The 22666-nt window shown below is 44.3% G+C and overlaps 1 protein-coding gene across 6 annotated transcripts in view; it reads right to left on the bottom strand.

The window, feature by feature from the left end:
* Positions 1-1072: 1072 nt before the first annotated feature.
* The window catches only part of LOC136676680 (CD59 glycoprotein-like), a 40087-nt gene continuing 18493 nt past the window's right edge, over positions 1073-22666 (bottom strand). For 5 of the 6 annotated variants that reach the window (XM_066653840.1, XM_066653842.1, XM_066653839.1 and 2 more), the window contains exons 2-4: positions 9831-9903; positions 4076-4177; positions 1073-2789 (exon numbers count right to left, since the gene is read on the bottom strand). In XM_066653840.1, coding sequence (XP_066509937.1) covers positions 2590-2789; positions 4076-4177; positions 9831-9885 — 357 coding nt within the window. In that variant the 5' untranslated portion in view covers positions 9886-9903 and the 3' untranslated portion in view covers positions 1073-2589. Of the gene's footprint in view, positions 2790-4075; positions 4178-9830; positions 9904-18449; positions 18531-22666 lie in introns of those variants that run through there. The other variant, XM_066653837.1, reaches the window with a different exon arrangement.

Raw genomic sequence — 22666 nt, 5'->3', positions numbered from 1 at the left:
TTGACATGCTTAAAACATATCTTACATACTACAATAACAAAACATATACACAATTAGACAATACTTATTTTATCTTTTAAATATATAATTCATTAATAAATCCATAAATACTACATATTATGTCAAGCTATGTTTGCCATTTCCGTGGCCTTGGGTTCCTTGGGTTAAATGTGTTGCTGTGATGGGTGAACCTTAAAAATAAAGCAATTGTAAATGAACCTGTGTGTGTTCTGGGAGAGTGCAAGCAGTGGCCTTTTTGTCTTCATCAGGACCATTGTGAGTGGAACTGAACAGGACACTGTTTACTGACCTCAGTGTGATGCAGAGCAAATGTTTAAAGAACCATTTCTCAGCCAAGCTGTTCTCACAACTGCATCCATTTTTGTGGATACCCACTGACATTTGCAAACACTAGAAGTTTCGTCCTGCTTTATAAGTGCAAAGGTCATTGAAAGTAAGTGCAGCCTCTTAAAATTTTAGGTTTTATGTCAGATAGCTCTTTGTCTAACTAAAGTACATATCTGCACTTTTAAAATTTCCTTTGATCCACAAAAGTTATTTTTTTAAACTGATAAAGACGTGGCTATAAACAAACTGCTTATACGGTAACTACTGCAAAGAACATTATTTATATTTTAGTCATTTATTTATTTTACATCTATTGAACATCAGTTGCTGTTTAACGCGTGGGTTTCCTCCGGGTGCTCCGGTTTCCTCCCACAGTCCAAAAACACACGTTGCAGGTGGATTGGCGACTCGAAAGTGTCCGTAGGTGTGAGTGTGTGAGTGAATGTGTGTGTGTGTGTGTTGCCCTGTGAAGGACTGGCGTCCCCTCCAGGGTGTATTCCCGCCTTGCGCCCGATGATTCCAGGTAGGCTCTGGACCCACCGCGACCCTGAACTGGATAAGCGGTTACAGATAATGGATGGATGGAGTACAAATCCTGAAGCCAGTGTAGTCATTTGTTTGGCGGTGCTTCCTCTTACTCAAGAAAACTAACTGTTAAATAAATCCTTTGATACCTGAATGAGAAAGTGTTGAATAAGTGAAGAAAACATAGGGAACGTGACTTTTCATTTTTCATTTTATTAGACAGACACATCCAAACAGTGAGTTTCTATATACAATTTCAATTTAAACGACATAGAACACTGTCTTGCTATTGATAAAATTAGCTTTGTGTTTATTACAATTTTACTCTAACAACCAGGCTGATACCTCACTGAAATGTTTTCATGTTAGGCATGGAATTGGCCTTTGTACATTCTCACTAAACCTTAACCTGGTAGGGTCCCCTTCTGTCGTCGGAAGTAGTGCCAAAGTCCATTGTTTGCACAACAAAAGGAAGAGCCAAATATATCCACTTTCTCAAATTTAAGAAACACTTTAAACGGTCAAATTAATATTTAAAGCAACAAAAAGCAAATTTTGTACGAAAATGTATTAAAAATACAAAAAGCCAGCACTGGGGCTTGGGGCTGATTTAGTAAAAAACACTTTCCTCAAAGACTACTGAGGATGTGTGGTCATTTTTCATTTGATCTCATTGGGAAAGGGGAAAAAATATTTGGGGTTTCTATAATTGGTTGTAAATCATTTTAAATCATTACCCTCAAATGACTTATATGGAGATAATTATCTTAATATATAAGACTAAGATAATTAATTTTAAAAATATCTCAGGTGATTCCTATAGCACACTAAGTAGCAGTGAAAAGTGAAAAGTATTATCAGCAGGCATGATTAAGGAATAGGAGTATTTTGCAAACTAAAGCCAAACAAATCAAGGGTTTTAAAGGTTTAAAGAAGGCTGTGTCAAAATGTTTGGAGCTAATTTCTGGGAAGCTCTGTGTTCAGTAACTTCCTCGCCTCTCAGGGGGCTTGTCTAACCCACTTCATGTCAGCTAACCCCATAATGAAACGGTTATTAAGACTGCAATAAGAAATACAAGGGGAAATGTCAAGACCAAGAGAATTAAATCTTAGTAAAAAACAGTTTTGAATTGATCTTGTAATGCAAAATCCACTGATATCTGTGGGAGAAATATATACAAACAAATGTGTAGGGTTTGAAACGTTTTTTACTAACACAATGATGACTGTAGTGATGACTAAAAAATGATGCAACACTTCAGAAATGTATTGTATTTTCAATAAATATCTTCATTCAGTTTTGAAAATGATGGGTGATCAGGGGAAATGTAAAACTTATACTAGCCACACTGTTTCCAGTTGGGGAGTACTCTAGGGACTGACAGCCTCAGTAGATCAATCTATTGACAGAAATGTAAAGGATGTTGTGTTCAGTTCAGTAATCTTCAGAAATCTTGTGCTCAGATTATGGCTTTACATTAAATCAGTAAGTGACCACTGTTTAAATGTAATTTGAGTGCAATTCATCTTCAGCTCACTCTGAGCTATTTATGCATTAATGCTGTTGCATTAAATAAGCATGTGGTCACTGTAGAAATGTAATTTTAGTTTTTGAGTGGTTTGGTTCATGTCTAATTCCCTTACAGAAAAGCTCAAGCATAGTGTGCACAACAGAACCAGCAGGGGGCAGCATTATGTTTAAATGGCAACAGTAGCTCAGAGGGCACACAGCCACAACACTGCCAAGGAGACCAGCAGGCCCAGCACTGAGCTACTGGCCGTGGTCATGGATGCTCCATTACAGAGGTCAGAGTTGCAGCATTTGAATGTGAAGCTCGAGACTCTGGGAAACATCTGCTTGAGCATGTTGAAATCACATTCTGAATACTTTATGCATTGCCGGTGTATATTGCCACCTAGGGAGCAGTGAGAGAAAGTGAGAGAGCGATAGTAAGAAAAAGAGAAAAAACACATTGTAAAAGTAATAACAAGTAAAATAAACATGGAGCTAAATCACTAAATCGCATTGGCATCTGAATCTGAATTTTGTACATTTCAAATCTATTTAATATCAGCATTTTTTATATTTGAAGTCTAAACTCTGATGCACGCACCCATTCCAGAAAAGATTCCGAAGCTTTACTGTAAATCAAGCAGTAAATATCCTGTCCGAATTCACATGTGGGAGAATATTCCACCATGTCCCAGATTAAATTAGTTTTTTTGTGGGTTCTCTTGAGAATGGAGAAGCTGGATGAGGCATTAAGTGATTAAATATAGCTGCTGAACAACGTGCAACACTATGTATGTTTTGAACACAGTAGCATCCTCCATATGTGTGTCCTACTCATTAAGTTACCATTATGGTTTATAATATCAGGAATAATAATTGTGTGCATTATTAGTGAAGAGTTATTACAGTTTTTCTCCATCTACTCCCCCATTAACGGTTTTGAAGAACTAAAATATACTGTTACTAAGGGCAGGATATTTTTGGTACGAGGGCTGTTTTGAGAACAGTAGTAAGAGTCTAATAACTCCAGTAGTTGTGCTGTGTATGATCCGGTGTGATGACGATGTGTAAATTGAGTAGCAGTTCCCAGCTCTGTTATTTTCATCATTTCTTACCCAGTGCGAATCCAACATAAACATTACTGTTCTTGGTTAAAGTGACATCACCCCAGCACTCCACGTAAAGTGAATCCTGTCCGAATATGGATTTAAGCAGCCTACAGAAAACTAACTGGGTTATCTTTTTTTTTTCACATTGTAGGCTGGTAGGCACTAAACACACAGATTTGATGAACAAATCCCCTAAAAATATGATTTTAAAAATAATAAATACCCTAAATCTAGCCAATGTATCTATTAATATTAATTATAATATTGTTTTAAGAACATTGTAAAATAGATTGACACATCTCTAGCCATGTTTGTCTGAATTAATTGTATCCAGTAAAATGTCTCACTGAAACAAAACAATATCTGCCAATGGAAAAAGCCACTCTCTCAATAAATTATTTTAAACAACTACATTTAGGAAAGGTTAAATAATGTATTTTTATTTTTACTCATAATCTCAAAATAAGAAGTATAATATGCATTGACTAGATATAAGATTTCATTTTTTATAATATAATTTGCAGTGTGTGTTTGTGTGTGTATAGATATTTGTACTACACTGTTGTTAAAAGTGAATTACCTCTCTCGTACAGCGTCAGGCAGGAGTCATCCAACCTGCAATCCTGGGTTTTGGCGCAGATTCCAGTGTAGTCCTCACAGCTGTAACACTTAATTGCAGAGCCTGTGAGTGTAAAAGAATGAAGGAAAGGAATTTAACTTTTAGAAAATGTTCATGCTACAGTAGTATCATTCATTCATTCGTTATCTGTAACCCTTATCCAGTTCAGGGTCACGGTGGATCTAGAGCCTACCTGGAATCATTGGGTGCAAGGCGGGAACACACCCTGGAGGGGGCGCCAGTCCTTCACAGGACAACACACACTCACACATTCATTCACACACTCACGGACTGTGGGAGGAAACCGAAGCACCCAGAGTAAACCCACGCGAACACTGGGAGAACACACCAACTCCTCACAGACAGTCACCCGGAGTGGGACTCGAACCCACAACCTCCAGGTCCCTGGAGCTGTGTGACTGCGACACCTACCTGCTGCACCACCGTGCCCATACAGTAGTATCAAATCAAGAAATTCAAAATTTTAAAAGAAAAATGAGTGTCTAGCACCGGGTTTCAGTAGGATATAAGCAGGTTACATTTAAGAAGCCAAAGCCACAAAAGTTGTAGCCTAAACTAGACTTCAACAGCAGACACAGATACAATCTATGGCCAAACTTCTATCATAGATACAATTTATGAAAATGTATAGATTCTGAGGATATGACTGAGATGCACAAACAGTTATGTACAGGTGAAAGGTGTGTTACTTACATTTAACTTACTTATGTACTTAGTTACTTACACATGCAGGAATCACTGATAGATAATAGTATTAATAATAATAATATATTGTTAATTAGGCTAAATCAGATAATTTTAGGAAAATTCAGCCAAACTGGATTTTCCAGGGCATCTGGTTACTATGGACAATGAAGTCACAACATTTTGACCTTAAGCTCTCACCTGAACTCGGCTCTTTTCACACACAAGTCTGGAGCTGTGCATCCTATCATACAATTATGTCTTCTATCATCTATAACCATATAAAAGTGCTCTGTGATTCAGTGCTGTAAATGAGGACTGCTGCTAATGCCATCACAAACACACACACACACACACACACATGCAAACTGTAACTAGTGTGTTTGCGAGCGCCCTTGGTGCAGGTACAAGCTGAGCGAAAGAGAGAGAAATTGGATCATACTATTTCAGAGGCAAGGGGGGATTGAAGTATGTTTGTTATTAAGATATTATATTTAATCATTTCTTTTTTATGTTTTTAACATTTTGAGCTTATCAAAGACAAACCTTTAAAAATACAACAACAAAAAGAGGAGTGCATGATGAGTACAGTCATGTGAAAAATTTAGGACACCCCATAAAAAAACCTTTGTCTTTTTGAACATTTTTAAATATATGGACATATGAGCTTCATTTAAATAGTATTGAGAAATGGAGCTTATGTAACTAAACAAATAAATCTGAAGAAATTACTTATAATTTCTAATAGGCTATCCTAACAGGTTCAGTCCAAGAGCATAAAGATGTCTCCAACAATCCTAAAATGTCATCATGGGACCTACAAGTGGCTCTTGCCACAGTTTTTGTCAAGGTATATGCATCTACCACCAGGGAATGACTGCACAAGGAGGAAACGCTTGCTGTCAAAAAGACATCACGGCAAGACTAAAGTTTGCCAAAAAGCACATAGACAAAGACCAGGACTTGTAGAACAATGTGCTTTGGACAGATGAATCCAAAGCTGAATTATCTGGGCACAGTAAAAGAAGACGACCAGCACGGCATTTGAGTACAAGAACCCCTTACCAACCATGAAGCAGGGAGGTGGAAATGTCATGATTTGGGGCTGCTTTGCTGCAGCTGCAGAATTCTTCACCATATCAGAGGGTGCTTGAGGGAAATGTGAGACTATCTCTCCAAAAACTGAAGCTGACCATGCAACAGGACAATGAGCCAAAACATTTCAGTAAATACACAAGGAATGGCTCAAAAGTAAGAAATGAAGAGTCCTGGAATGGCCAAATCAGAGCCCGGATCTTAATCCTCCTGAGATGCTGTGGGGTGATCTGTGCATGCAAGAAACCCTTCAAATATCACACAGCTGAAAGAATTCTGCATGGAAGAATTGGGAAAACCACTTCCCAGTCGATGTCGGAGACTGGTAGATGGTTACAGGAACTATCTAATTGAGGTTATTTCAGCCAAACAAGGAAATACCAGCTATTAGGGCATAGGGTGTCCTTTTCCTCAAGAAATTTACATTTTTGTTCATTACATTTTACAACGTATGTTTATAAATATTTTCTTCAGTTTTATTTTAGTTATATAAGCTCCATCTCTCATGTTCAAATGAAATTCAAATGAAGCTCAAATGTTTATATGTTTAAATATATTCAAAAAGACTGTCACGCCTTCGTCCTGTCATGTCTGTTGTCCCCGCCATGTGCTTTATTTGCACATGGCTATGTTTTGTTTATGTCCTTGTCTCCGCCTCCTCGTTATCTGTCACAGGTGCGTCTCGTCAGTGTCTCGTTTGTGTCTGTATTTAAGCCCTCTTGTTTCACGTCCTGTTTGTCGTTCATTTCACATTCTCTTTTCTCTTTTGTCATGTCAGTCATGTTATCTGTCTGTCTCCGTAGTTTCTCTCATCGTCGTTTCGCTCCCCAGTCTAGTCTGTCTAAGTGTTAGTCTAGTTTCATTTCGTGTTGTGTTGTAACTACTGTTTCCTGTCGTTGTTTTGTTATTTCTTTCATTATAATTAAAATACCGTGTTTTAGCAAATGCGTCCGCCTCCGTCAGTCCGTGAATCCTGACAGAATGAACGACCCCCAGGACGCAGCTAGCATGGACTACTACCTCAAGGGGTGTGCCGTTCGCCGGACTCCATTCCGCACAGGCCCCAAAGATCCTGTGGGGGAGGCTTTGAAAGCGGCCTCGGAATGGAGTCGCCGGCTCCAGCTCCTGCCTGGCGCTGTTCCGGATCCTATAGCGGAGGAGTCGACTCGGGAATCGAGTCGTTGCGCCAGCGGGAGTCGAAAGAGTCGGCGGAAGAACCGTGCTGGAGTTCCCCCCTCGCTGGAGGATTACCCCCTCAGGTCCGGGGAAATTTTTGGGGGGGCGTTAAGGGTAGGGGCTGTTAGCCTCACCTCCGTAGCTCTGAGGTCTGAGGCTAACAGGGGCGCACCTCGAGGTGATCTAATGATTGCGCCTGTGAAACCCCCTAAACCCTTTACAGCTCCAGCGCGAGCCCGGCGAGCAGCACTAACTCCTGTCCTCGAGAGCGCGGCACCTCCAGCCGCGCCTATTTTCGTGAGCGCGACACGCGCCTCTCCAGTCTTCGTGGACGACGTCACAGATTCATCTGTCTCCGTGGACGTCGTCGCAGGTCCCCCTGCCTCCTTGGACGTCGTCGCAGGTCCCCCTGCCTCCTTGGACGTCGTCGCAGGTCCCCCTGCCTCCTTGGACGTCGTCGCAGGTTCCCCTGCCTCCTTGGACTTCGTCGCAGGTTCCCCTGCCTCCTTGGACGTCGTCGCAGGTTCCCCTGCCTCCTTGGACGTCGTCGCAGGTTCCCCTGCCTCCTTGGACGACGTCGCAGGTTCCCCTGCCTCCGTGGACGACGTCGCAGGGCTTCCTGTCTCGGTGATGGCGGCACCCGCCGCTCCTGTCTCGGTGATGGCGGCACCCGCCGCTCCTGTCTCGGTGATGGCGGCACCCGCCGCTCCTGTCTCGGTGATGGCGGCACCCGCCGCTCCTGTCTCGGTGATGGCGGCACCCGCCGCTCCTGTCCCGGTGATGGCGGCACCCGCCGCTCCTGTCCCGGTGATGGCGGCACCCGCCGCTCCTGTCCCGGTGATGGCGGCACCCGCCGCTCCTGTCTCGGTGATGGCGGCACCCGCCGCTCTTGTCTCGGTGATGGCGGCACCCGCCGCTCCTGTCCCCGTGACTGTGGCTACGGCCTCTCCTGTCCCCGTGTCTGTGGCTACGGCCTCTCCTGTCCCCGTGACTGTGGCTACGGCCTCTCCTGTCCCCGTGACTGTGGCTACGGCCTCTCCTGTCCCCGTGTCTGTGGCTACGGCCTCTCCTGTCCCCGTGTCTGTGGCTACGGCCTCTCCTGTCCATGTCCGTAGGTCGGCCCAAAGGACTTCAGGGCCGATCCCCAGAACTGTGCCCAGGCTGGTTCCTCAGACTGCCCCACAGACATTAGCCAGTCCTGGGTACCCCCCTGTTATTTTGGTTCCCTTGTCTGTCCCTGTCCTGGTTCCTGTCTCTGTCCTTGTTCCTGTGCCCGTGTCAGCCTTTGTCTCTGTCCCGGTCACTGTGTTTGTCTCAGTCCCTGTAAATGTTCTTGTCCCTGTTCCCCTGCCTAGTCCTGTCCAGTCCCCTGTCAGCCCTGTCCAGTCTATGTTTCAACCCCCTGTCTTGTCTCAAGTCCCGTCTCCTGTCCAGTCCCTGTTCCAACCCTCTGTTCGGTCTCATGTTCAGTTCCCTGTTAGTCATGTTCAGTCTCCGTATCCGTCTGGTGTCATGTCACCTGTCCTGTCTTCTGTCCAGTCACATACCCCTGTCCAGTCTAATGTCCCGTCTCCTGTCCAGTCCTTGGTTCAACCCTCTGTCTCGTCACCAGTCTCTGCTCCCGTCCATCCCCAGCACCCAGTCCTGTCATCAGTCCCGTCATCCGTCCTGTCTCCGGTCCAGTCCTTGTTCCCTTCCAGTGCCTTGTCTAATGTTAAGCACCCTGTCCAGTCCCATGTGTCCACTCCTGTCCTGTCCAGTCCGTTCTCGTCTCTTGTTGCCCCCCTTTGTCAGTCTCCTGTCATGTCCCATGTCCCATCTCGTATATTCGGTCCTGTCGTGTCCCCAGCTCCAGTGTCTGTTCCCGTCCTGTCCTGAGTCCTGTCACCCGTTGGTTTGTTGTCTTGTTTTCCGTGCCCTCTCCTGTGCCAGCTCCTGGGGGGTTTAGGAGTACGCGCCCGGGAGTTGCGCGTTCTTGGGGGGGGCATCTGTCACGCCTTCGTCCTGTCATGTCTGTTGTCCCCGCCATGTGCTTTATTTGCACATGGCTATGTTTTGTTTATGTCCTTGTCTCCGCCTCCTCGTTATCTGTCACAGGTGCGTCTCGTCAGTGTCTCGTTTGTGTCTGTATTTAAGCCCTCTTGTTTCACGTCCTGTTTGTCGTTCATTTCACATTCTCTTTTCTCTTTTGTCATGTCAGTCATGTTATCTGTCTGTCTCCGTAGTTTCTCTCATCGTCGTTTCGCTCCCCAGTCTAGTCTGTCTAAGTGTTAGTCTAGTTTCATTTCGTGTTGTGTTGTAACTACTGTTTCCTGTCGTTGTTTTGTTATTTCTTTCATTATAATTAAAATACCGTGTTTTAGCAAATGCGTCCGCCTCCGTCAGTCCGCTCCGTGAATCCTGACAAAGACAAAGATTATCATGGAGTGTCCTAACTTTTTCACATGACTGTAGCTTATAGGGGAGAGTCTAAAACTCTTTCTCAGTTACTACTGATCATAAGTGCTCTTTACTGCAGAAACAATTAACTTGTAACTCAAAGGGACAACTATGTAAAATCTCAAACAAAATATGTTATGCTTTTTACTTCCTATTCACATCTATTATAAGGAAACAGATTAACGTGGCTTAATGTACAAAAACAACCTAGGAGCACCAAATGTTTCTCGCTTGACAAGTTTTTATGTTTCTGTATTGAGAAAGCTTTAAGAATGCAGCCAACTTTATACAATGTACATACCCAGACCGAGCAGCGCCAAGCCAAACACCACACTCACTCCTACAAATACTTTCATGATGCAGCAGTTCAATTCCTGAGAGAGAGAGAGAGAGAGAGAGATACACCGTTACTATGAGAAAGTCTGAGTTTTCTGAGAAAAAAATATTTCTAAGCATTTATTTGTTCACAAGCCGAACAAATACAAAATGAGCAACAAACTTGTTGTTTACTTCCTTAACTATTCCCGATACATAACTAATGTGGTCATAGGGTTATTTATGTTTGTACAGTCAAAATCACACTCAGGAATTAAACAGTGGCAAAGTACTATATACAGTGTTTTTAGTGTAAATAACTTATGTACTTATTTTCAAAATCTTATACAAAAGTGCTTCTATATTAAAATTAAAATGCAAAGAACCTTTAACATCTATTTATAATGAATTTTAAGATGTGTGAAAGCTACACATATAAAAAATAAACAGTAAAATAGTAAAAATAGTTTACAGCCATTTTTTCCCGTGCAGCTTATGAATTATGAATCAAACATTATACCTATTCTGGATGTATTAGAGACTGTGTACTACATGCTAGGGACCTTGTCTATGCAGCACAAACATATACGTCCAGGACTACATGAAGCAGATGGATTTTTCATTTCATGCAAGCTGCAATTGATGGAAAAAATGTCATTATATAAACAAGTCAGAATATTACGATGAAGATTTTTTGTTGTTATTTTAATAATTATGACGATATCATTGCGAAAGGTAAGATATATATATATATATATATATATATATATATATATATATATATCAATCAGAGGCGAGACTGCAAGTGAAGCTCAGCTTCCCCTAAAATGTCAAAAAATAAGTGATCAAATATATACTGTTGTGTGTACATGTCATTGAATAAATATGCACTACAACGCGCTCAACTTTTGTTCAGAATCAGCTTCTTATCACTGATAAAGACGCGGCTTTCCTCTCAATCATTTCCGCAGCTTCACAGTGATTTAAACAGCGTCCAAAGAGTTCAATAGCAAAGCAGCGAAACGAGACGAGTCATTGGATAAATACTGGGCTTTGTCCCGCCCATCGGACGCTCAGCGTCTCTGGGGGTCTATGGGGCAGTGGGCTGGCCTCGGCTGGCCCGGACGCTCAGCTTCTGCATGATGATTGGATGATTTGTCTGAGGCTGAATCCCTTTTTGATTGACAGCGAAATGAGCGAATCAGCGATCCTTTGGTATAAAGATCCATAGGAGCATTAAATTTTCATTCTGTTCTGAGTTGAACCGGACACTTTCTTAATCCTTTTAGCGGCATTTTCTTTGTTAAAAACGACTAGCGACAAATCGAGCTTCTATTACAGGTGGGTTTTTTGTAGCTGCTTGTGTTTGGAGACTGACTTCTATCACTCTTTCTGACTTCTATCGCAGTTTCTGTCCAGCGGGTGCTGCTGAGCCCCCCACCATCACAAAGCACTCACAGGCGGACACACTTCACATGGGCCAAGGCCGTTTAAGCAGCCTAGCTCTGCTGGCCATTGAGAGGACACTAGTCAAGTCCCTGGAAAAGACGCCTTGTTGGTACGACAGGGTCACAGATCATTTTCTTGAAAAGGAACGGAGGGTAGAATTTATATATAAATAAACAGACACATTTTATGATGTAGGCCGAAATTGAGCTTCCCCTCCTTTAAAGACCAGCACCCGCCACTGATATATATAAAGTGTGTAAAGAATAAATATCTGTGCGATACTAAGTTGGTGTGACATCATTAGGTCCAATGACGTAAGAGATTGATAGATTTCTATGATTATTTTAATCATTATAAAATTAATGTCTGAATTTTTCATCAAAAGAAGCCTTGTAATGTGTGCAATGATATCTGTATTGTTCTGTGTTGGTTTGAGATCATTAGGTCCAATAATGTGAGACACACAGGGGTTGGACAATGAAACTGAAACACCTGTCATTTTAGTGTGGGAGGCTTCATGGCTAAATTGGAGCAGCCTGGTGGCCAATCTTCATTAATTGCTCATTGCACCAGTAAGAGCAGAGTGTGAAGAGTTAATTAGCAGAGGGTAAGAGCACAGTTTTGCTCAAAATACTGCAATGCACACAACATTATGGGAGACACACCAGAGTTCAAAAGAGGACAAATTGTTGGTGCACGTCTTGCTGGCGCATCTGTGACCAAGACAGCAAGTCTTTGTGATGTATCAAGAGCCACGGTATCCAGAGTAATGTCAGCATACCACCAAGAAGGACCAAACACATCCAACAGGATTCACTGTGGACGCAAGAGGAAGCTGTCTGAAAGGGATGTTCGGGTGCTGACCTGGATTGTATCAGCAATCCATCAACTCTCCTGTTTCCACCAGAACTGTCCGTCGGGAGCTCCACAGGGTCAATACACACGGCCGGGCTGCTGTAGCCAAACCTTTGGTCACTCATGCCAATGCCAAACATCAGTTTCAATGGTGCAAGGAGCACAAATCTTGGGCTGTGGACAATGTGAAACATGTATTGTTCTCTGATGAGTCCACCTTTACTGTTTTCCCCACCTCCGGGAGAGTCACGGTGTGGAGAAGCCCCAGAGAAGCGTACCACCAGACTGTTGCATGCCCAGAGTGAAGCATTGGGGTGGATCAGTGATGGTTTGGGCTGCCATATCATGGCATTCTCTTGGACCAGTACTTGTGCTAGATGGGTGCGTCACTGCCAAGGACTACCGAACCATTCTGGAGGACCATGTGCATCCAATGGTTCAAACACTGTGTCCTAAAGGCGGTGCCGTGTATCAGGACGACAATGCACCAATACACACAGCGAGACTGGTGAAAGATTGGTTTGATGAACATGAAAGTGAAGTTGAACATCTCCCATGGCCTGCACAGTCACCAGATCTAAATATTATTGAGCCACTTTGGGGTGATTTGGAGGAGCGAGTCAGGAAACGTTTTCCTCCACCAGCATCACGTAGAGACCTGGCCACTATCCTGCAAGAAGAATGGCTAAAAATCCCTCCAACCACTGTTCATATGTCATTCCCAGGATGAACTGACGCTGTATTGGCCGCAAAAGGAGGCCCTACACCATGCTAATAAATTATTGTGGTCTAAAACCAGGTGTTTCAGTTTCATTGTCCAACCCCTGTATATATATATATATATATATATATATATATATATATATATATATATATATATATATATATATATATTAGAGGTGCATGAATACCGATACTGGTATTGGGTATTTGCCCTATACCATGTTCATTTACTCATACTCGTAATTACAAACGAGGCTCCGATATCAACATCTGACACCTTGTGTCTAGTGCTGCGCTAATGAGCAGACAACTCAAAATCTGGATTTATTTCACAATCAGTGATGGCACACGATGCAAAGCTGACTGCAGGGAGAACCTGAGAGCGGTCAGTGTGCCGCACTGTTTTGACTGTCCTCGAACAACGTGGTTCCCTTTCAAGCATTTGGTATCTATGGGTACACCTCTCTGCGTAGTCCTCAAAAGCTCCTATATCGCTATGCCAGTCCCTGGGATGGCAGCCTTAACGTGGATGTTGAGCAGGAGCCTCCTCTTAACCCCACGTCACAGTCCGAACTAGAAACTCGGTCACTAACTGTGATTGCAGTGATACTCATCTTTATTCCTTCACCATAGGAGGAGATTTGAAGCTTTTAGAACTTGGCTGTCTCCAAACAGCGAGTTTAGTCTACTACCTTGTCTCCCAACAACTAGAAGAGTTAGCTAAAGAACTACCTGCACATGGCTGAAGCAGAGCCACCCATCCCGAAAGAGACGGAGAAACCCCTCCTGCGAACGTGCCTCTGCGGGATAAAGATTTCTAACACGGACACTCTCACCAGATGTGCTTCGTGCCTTGGGCTGCGACACGCCCAGGCGGCTCTAGCCTCTCCTAACTTCTGCGAGCACTGTGCAGGGCTCACGCTTAGGAGCATAGCCTTAGACTAGCGCGCCAAGCTAGCAAGTCCAACCTCAACCCATTAATAATAACCACACCAGGTTTAGCAACGGAGAGCACGGAAACAACTGAGTCTACTGCCAGCGCGAGATGGGGCGACTAGCTGGACGAGGCAGCCCCATTCACGGAAGAGTTCTGTAGCTTTGCGGCCATGAGCCGAATCCCCATGGATACCGAGGAAAATTCCGACTCACTGGGTGATTCAGAAGGGCTTCTTTCAGACGAGGAAGATGGCGATAAAGCCACGACTCAGCCCAATCAGCCGCTTGCAGTGGGGACAGAAAGCGGCGAAGCAGAAATGCCACATTTTAGTGTGGATTTGCGAGATGTGTGCAAACATGCGGCAGAGCGGTTGGGCATTCCGTGGGCCAGTGTGTTCACAGAGACCACCAGCTCTCGCTATGAAGGGAAAAGGCTACCAGAGGCAAAACAGTCAACGAGACAGCTCTTGCCTATATTCCCTGAATGCAAGGAAGAAGTTACTCAGACCTGGAGTAAACCAATTTCCGATAAAAAAAAAACCCTGTACAAGCGGGCTCTGTGCTGGATTGTGTTGATATGGAAGGCAGTGGGTTATCTCATCTCCCTCCAGTCGAACCTGTGGTAGTTTTCACCTCCACCCAAGCCAGAGAACAGTGGCCTTGGCTAGCCCCACCTTCCCCTCCAAATCTGATGGCTTCCAGTCATCTATGACTGAAAAGTCATATAGTTCGGTGACCATGACTGTCAGAGCCCTCAACATCTCATCCAAGCCGAAATACAGGATGAGATGGCCTCCACTCCAGATTCATGCCGCTGGGACAAAATATGTGTAATGAATGACCTCTGCCTCCGACTACACAGGTGTGCAGTGCAAGCATCAGGCAGAGCTATGGGTATCATGGTGGCGCAGGAAAGAGCCCGCTGGCTCAACCTTTCCATCTCACAAAGAGAAAGTGCAGCTTCTCGACGTCCCAGTGGACCCCAAGGGCTTGTTTGGTTCCACAGTGGCGGCCATGCAACAGCGCTATGAGGAGAAGAAAAGGGAAGAAGAAGCCTTGCAGGTCTGTCCCCCAGGAGAATGCAGTCAGCCCCCCGTCAGACCTTTGCACAAGTTGCAGCTTGCCAGCCACCAGCATTCAAGATCCCAAAACGCTCCATGTCTCAAGCAATGTCTCCTTTGCAGTCCAAGGCTAATGACACAAGAGTTACATGGTCCAGGAAATCTCCCTGCCTGGCCCTGAACCAGAGGCCCCAGCCAAACATAGCCTCCACTCAGGGGTCAAAGAAAAAACAGCGGCCTCCCTAGGACACAGGGGGGAGGAGAACAGCCAGGATGGCCAGACGTTGGCTGCTTCATCCCCTCAAAAAGTTCAATGCTTGGGCCAGTTATGCACAGCCCAGCAAAGAAAAGAAGAGACAGTGTTCCAGTGGTACCTTTTTTAAGACCACACAAAAGTCTCAAAAGCACACACCAGTGTTCTCCAATAAATTTGTTCCCCATGGTGCATCCAGGCTCCCAGCCGAGGGCACTTTGTCACACAAATATTCAGTTGCGGTCAAAACTCAGTGTTCCCGTGTTGCAAAACATCCCAAATCCGTTAATAGGCATTGCCTCCACACACAATACTGGTCACTTAAGCACCAGAGAGGTGCAGACCATTCAGAAGTGTACAGGGACGCAGCTCTCACTCACACCAATAAATGGCACTCATGCTCGACTTATGGTGGGAGAAAACACTTGGGCTGCTCCAGGCTCAGAGAAAAGCATGGCGCACATGTGTCACATTAAAATGGGTGTGGAAAACAATCAGCAGGGGTTACAGGCTCCAGTTTTTTGTCACTCCACCAACATTCAAGGGAATACTGTTTTCAGAAGCAAAAGGCAAAGCAGCTTTTGTTCAAGAGGAAATTTCCTCTTTATTAAGGAACCAACCAATAAGAATAGTACCTCCCGAGGAAAGCCTGCGTGGCCATTATTCAAGGTATTTTTAACCCCTGAAAAAGGGAGGGGGTTTAAGGCCGATTTTGGATGTGCGTGCTCTGAACAAACACCTCAGAAACTTCAAGTTCAGAATGCTGTACTCACCTCTTCTCCGTTTTGTGAGAAAGGGAGACTGGTTCACCTCGATCGATCTACAAGATGCATACTTCCATATTCCCATATATCCTCCCCACAGAAAATTCCTGAGATTTGCCTTTCAGGGCATAATTTAGGAATACCTGGTACTACCGTTCTGCCTCTCACTGAGTCCTCGAGTATTTGTGAAATGTACCAAGGCAGCTATTGATCACTCAAGAGGAAGAGCATTCGTCTGGCCACTTACATAGACGACTGGCTTCTGGCCACCCAGTCCACACAGGAAGCGCTAGAGCACACCAGAATGCTCGTGGAGCACCTGAATGCTTTGGGCCCGTGTGTAAATGTAAAGAAAAGTGTTTTAATCCCCACCCAGACCATCTCATTTATAGGTCTGACACTAGACTCTGTTTCCTTCAGAGCAAAGTTGTCTGTGGAAAGGGTGAGAAACTTTCAGACTTATCTGACACATTTTCAGAAGGGAAAACATGTCACCCTCAGGTTGTGCCTCAGACTGCTGAGTTTAATGGCATCAGTGCTAGCAGCTGTCCAATTTGGTCATCTGTATATGAGGGAGTTTCAGAGGTGGATGGCCTCCCTCAGATTGAACCCAGTACATCACATCAACCGCTGCATACAGGTGTCAGCACATTGCATGTTGGCACTGTACCAGTGGAGAAAGCCAACTTTTCTGACAAAAGGGCTTCCAATGGGCATCATTCTGGCCAGGAAAGTAGTCACGTCAGATACATCTCTCCTGGGCTGAGTGGCCACCCATGAGCGCAGATCTGTACAAAAAATCAGGCAGCATCTGAACAACTAATTCCAGCAACTCTCAACAGTAAAGATTTTATGGACTTTTTATAATAATAAAATTTAGAATATTAGACAACAAACTCAACCCACAGAATTAAATCTGAACTGGCTGCCACCCGATGTGGCTGATATAAAACATAATGTAATTGTAAAAGAAAGACTTGAAACCTTTTACCCACTCCCACAGTTAGAACTAGAGAAGATTATCACCTCTGCAAACTGTACAACTTGCACACTTAATGCAATTCCCACAAAATTACTCAAAGAAGTACTACCAGCTATTATCAATCCTCTTTTAACTATGGTAAACTCATCCCTTAGCCTGGGCCATGTACCCAAAGCTTTTAAACTAGCAGTTATTAAACCTATGATCAAGTAACCAAATCTTGATGCTAGCACACTGTCTAATTACAGGCCTATTTCTAATCTGCCATTTCTGTCCAAGATCTTAGAAAAAGCCATGGCCCAACAATTTAGTTCATATCTACATAAGAATCATATATATGAAAAATTCCAATCTGGATTCAGGCAACATCATAGCACTGAGACAGCTCTAGTCAAGATAACAAACGATCTTCTTCTTGCCTCTGATCAAGGCCACGTATCCCTGTTGGTGCTTCTTGATCTCAGCGCAGCTTTCGATACAATAGACCACAATATTCTTCTAGAAAGGTTAGAAAACAAGGCTGGAATTAGAGGGAAAGCCGTATTATGATTTAAATCTTACTTAACACAACGCTATCAATTCATAAATGTAAACAATTTATCTTCAAATTATTCGAAGGTAAGATTTGGAAGTCTGCAAGGCTCTATTTTAGGACCGCTATTATTTACATTCTATATATATTTACATATATGTTACCACTAGGCACAGTTATAAGAAACCATGACATTAACGTTCACTGTTACCCAGATGACACGCAATTTTATATTTCAGCCAAGCACGATAACAAACACAGATTAAAGAAAATAGAGGACTGTGTAAAAGATGTGAAAGTCTGGATGCTGCGTAACTTCCTCCTTCTAAACAACAACAAAACCAAGGTCCTGTTTTGGGTCCAAAGATGGCAGGATATAAATTATCAGATTTAATTTTAAATCTTGCTGACTTTCCAGTTAAACCTGGTTCAGCAGTAAAAAATCTTGGCATCAAAATTGACCCAAACTTATCATTTGATTAGCACATAGGTAGCATCACTAGGACAGCTTTTATACATCACCAAGATTAGAAATGCCTTATCCCTGCAGGACACAGAAACATTAGTACATGCCTTTATTACTTCCACGATTACTCAGATCACAACATACTGGATTTTTAATAGTTCCCAGAATTCAGAAGGCCTCAGCTGGGGGAAGAGCTTTTTCTTATAAAGCCCCCCAACTCTGGAATGATCTTCCAGAAAATGTTCAGGACTCAGACACAGTCACAATCTTCAAATCTAGGCTAAAAACTCATTTGGTAGTTAATGCTCCCCCATAGATAAAGATGGCAGATCCAGGGGGTCCATGGACACAAGGAATTATAGTAAACTGAGACGCTGGTGCTGGTGCAGTGTAGCGGAGGGATGCCAGTGTTTCAGGATTCTCCCACGTCTGTGTGTCCTTCTGGTTCTCTCCTTTCACTTAAAGCTTTCATAGTCAGCCATTAGCCACACTCTGGAAATGTTCACATTTTCTGCTTTACAAACACCAAATAGTTTAAAACTAATTCCATCCCTTTACCATTTTCTGAGTAAACAACCGCCTACCTGTCTGGCTGGACACTGATGGATGACTGTCGAGCTCCTCCTCCATGCTTCAGACCAGCTGCCCATGCTCCAGCAACCACCAAGTGCCTTGGAGCTGCTCGCCCTACACTGAAGTTTTCATGGACTCCTAACTATTATTACCAGTAGATTATTACTATTATGGTCACACCTATATAATAGGTCACGCCTTGTGAGATTTGGTTCTTCCCAAGGTTTCTTCCTCAGCTTAGGGAGTATTTCCTTGCCACTGTCTGGCTTGCTCACCTGGAGATTTTTACATCTTTACATTCTTTACATTTTTACATTTCATGTCCAAACTTTGTCTTACCAGAATTCTGTGAAGCTGCTTTGTGACAACATCAGTTGTAAAAAGCGCTATACAAATAAATTTGAATTTGCATTTGAATTCCGCTTTTCATCAGTACAGTTGCAGAATCAGAATCAGAATCAGAAATACTTTATTGATCCCAGGGGGAAATTGCAGTTATTACAGTAGCAGCCAGTTGTAAAAGAATAAACACTCTAATAAAAATTTAACACAAAAGGAATTTTTTACAAATATGTACACATCTATAATAATAAATACGGATATACTGTATACAGCAGTATGAGTATTGCACATTTGAGTTGTTACACTCATAATTAAAAAATTTGTTCTATTGTAATTACTGTACATGTGAAAGGTGTCGTGCTTTAAGTGTGGAGTTATAAAGTCTGGTAGCCACTGGTAGGAATGACCTCCTGTGGCGCTCTGTAGTGCATTTTGGCTGAATGAGTCTTGCACTGAACGTGCTCCTGTGTCTCATTACCATATGATAAAGAGGGTGGGAGCCATTATCCATGATAGCCTGCAGTTTAGACAGCACCCTCCTCTCAGACACTGCCGTCAGCGAGTCCAGCTCTACCCCCACAACCTCACTGGCTCTACGGATCAATTTATTAAGTCTGTTGGCATCTGCCACCCTTAACCCGCTGCCCCAACATGCAACAGCATAAAGGATGGCACTGGCCACAACTGACTCATAAAAAATCCTCAGCATAGTTCTGCAGATGTTGAAGGACCTCAGACGCCTCAGAAAATAGAGACGACTTTGGCCCTTCTTGTAAAGGGCGTCAGTGTTCTTAGCCCAGTCCAGTTTATTGTCAATGTGTACGCCAAGATATTTATAGTCCTCCACAATGTCCACATTGACCCCCCTGATGGACACAGGGGTCACCGGCGTTTTGTCCCTCCTCAGGTCCACCACCAGCTCCTTTGTCTTTGTCACGTTGAGCTGCAGATGGTTCAGCTCACACCACGCAACAAAGTCGTTCACCGTCTCCCTGTACTCATCCTCATCACCCCTGCTGATACATCCAACAAGTGCAGAGTCATCAGAAAACTTCTGGAGGTGGCAAGTCTCTGTGCAGTAGTTGAAATCAGTGGTGTAGAGGGTGAAGAGGAAGGGAGAGAGGACAGTTCCCTGCGGGGCTCCAGTATTGCTGACCACTCTGTCTGACACACAGTGCTGCAGACGTACATACTGTGGTCTGCCAGTCAGGTAGTCAACAATCCAGGACACGAGGGGGGCGTCTACCTGCATCGCATTCATCTTGTCACCCAGAAGAGCAGGCTGAATGGTGTTAAACGCACTGGAGAAGTCAAAAAACATGACCCTCACAGTGCCGCCTGGCTTATCCAGGTGAGCATACGCTCGGTTCAACAGGTAGATGATGGCATCCTCAACCCCCAGACGAGGCTGGTAGGCGAACTGGAGGGGGTCTAGAAGTGGCTGGACCATGGGCCGGAGGTGATCCAGGACAAGTCTCTCCATGGTCTTCATGATGTGGGACGTCAGTGCCACCGGCCTGTAGTCCTTGATGTCACTGGGCCGCGGAGTCTTTGGCACAGGAACAATGCAAGACGTCTTCCACATCACCGGGACCCTCTGGAGACTCAGGCTCATGTTGAAGACATGTTGCAGGACTCCACAAAGTTGGGTGGCACAGGCTTTAAGCACCCTGGGGGGAACACCATCAGGGCCTGCAGCCTTGTTCGTGTGGAGTCTCTGTAGCTGTCTTCTCACCTGGTCAGCTGTGAGATTCACTGTAGAGGTCCCTGGTGGGGGAGGAGAGGAGGTGTGACGTGGACTATCACAGGAGGTGTGACGTGGACTATCACAGGAGGGGAGGAGGGGGAGTGGAGTGGGCTGTTGAGGCCCGACAGCAGAGGAGTCAGGGCTCACAGTGTCAAATCTGTTAAAAAACAAATTTAACTCGTTGGCCCTGTCCACACTGCCCACTACTCCCCTATTATTGCTGGACCTTAAGCCAGAGATGGTCCTCATACCACTCCAGACCTCCCTCATGTTGTTCTGCTGGAGTTTCCACTCCAGCTTCCTCCTGTATCTTTCCTTAGCCTCCCTGATGGTTCTCTTCAGTTCCCTCTGAATCGTTCTCACCTCCTCCCGGTCTCCAGCTCTGAAAGCCCTCTTCTTCTTATTGAGGAGTGCTTTAATGTCTTTTGTTACCCACGGCTTGTTGTTTGGGTAACATTTAACAGTCCTGGTTGGGACAGTGGATTCTACACAGAAGTTGATGTAATCTGTGATGCACTCTGTGAGCCCGTCAATGTCCTCTCCATGAGGCTCATAGAGTGCTGTCCAGTCTGTGGTCTCAAAGCAGTCCTGCAGTACTTCAGAAGTCTCCTCTGACCATCTCCTCACTGTCCTCATGGTCACAGGCTGACTCTTCACCTGAGGCACATACTTTGAACTAAGGTTGACCAAGTTATGGTCAGATCCACCCAGAGGGGGGAGGGGGGAGCAGCTGTATGCCTCCTTAACATTAGCATACATCAGGTCTAATGTTCTCTCCTCTCTGGTAGGACAGTCCACATACTGAGTGAAGTTTGGTAATGTCCTGGCCATAGTGACATGGTTAAAGTCACCTGATATGGCAATGAAGGCAGTCGGGTGTTGAGTTTGGAGACGCGCTATGGTGGAGTGAATGACGTCACACGCCGACGTCGGGTTGGCAGAGGGGGGGATGTACACAGCGACCACAACAACATGGGAAAATTCCCTCGGCAAATAATATGGCCTGAGTCCAACAGCCAACAGCTCAATGTCCGGACAACAGATACGCTCCTTGATGGTAATGTGACCAGGAGAGCACCAGCGGTTGTTAACCAACACAGCCAGCCCTCCCCCTTTACGCTTACCGCTCTCGGTGCGGTTCCGGTCGGCCCGAACAGTCTGAAAGCCAGCGATTGAAACATTATCATCTGGAATGTCCTGGTGTAGCCATGTCTCCGAGAAGCACATTAAACTACACTGCCGATACTCCTTCTGACTCATGGCTAACGCTGTTAGCTCGTCCATTTTATTAGCCAGCGATCTAACGTTGCCCATGACGACGGTGGGAAGACGCGGCTTATATCCCTTTTTCTCCATAAGCCTCCGTCTTTTTGCCCTCGATTTCCCCGAGCGCTGGTTCGTTCCTCCTCTACATCCCCTGCGCGTCCGTCTCCAGAGCTCGTCTGGGAAGTTCGCGGCCCTGATCTCCATGCCGGCCGGCTTCAGCGCGATCAGCTGATCCCGGGTGTAAACAAAGGGACCATGCTCCTGCGCCGCGGTGCACCATGAAAGTAGAACTTTCACAGTGAAAAAACTGACCAAAACTCTCTCTACTAGCATGATTCGAGAGGGCAGAACTTCGCTAAGTTACCTTGTAAAAATAAATAGATATTGTTAAGATAAAACTATAGTTAAAAAGAAAAAACGAATACACAAACGGGAGCTACCGTAAAGGCTGCACGCACTTTTCGCGCATGCGCACACATCAGATTCCTGATGTAACAAAAGAAACCATGATATCCATAGCCTTTATTTACTAAACTGTACTTGCTGAGAGCCAGAAAAGCAGCCGATTATCACTGAGTTTGCCCCTGCGCCCAGTAGTTTACCTAATGATGTCACATAAACTTACAAATGTACACAATTTTATTCCTTACATACTAAGACTAATTTTGGTGATTATTTAAAATGAATTCAATAATCAAATAAATTTGTTAAACTCAAGTTATGGGACCAAATGATATCAAAACAACTTAGAAAAGTACAGATATTAATTTTATAAAGATTCAGTGGCGGGTGCTGGTCTTTCAAGGAGGGGAAGTTCAATTTCGGCCTACATCATAAAATGTGTCGGTTTATTTATACGTAAATTCTACCCTC

Source organism: Hoplias malabaricus, chromosome X2 (assembly GCF_029633855.1).
Source record: "Hoplias malabaricus isolate fHopMal1 chromosome X2, fHopMal1.hap1, whole genome shotgun sequence".
NCBI classification, from domain to species: domain Eukaryota; kingdom Metazoa; phylum Chordata; class Actinopteri; order Characiformes; family Erythrinidae; genus Hoplias; species Hoplias malabaricus.
This window is presented reverse-complemented; position numbering and strand designations above follow the sequence as displayed.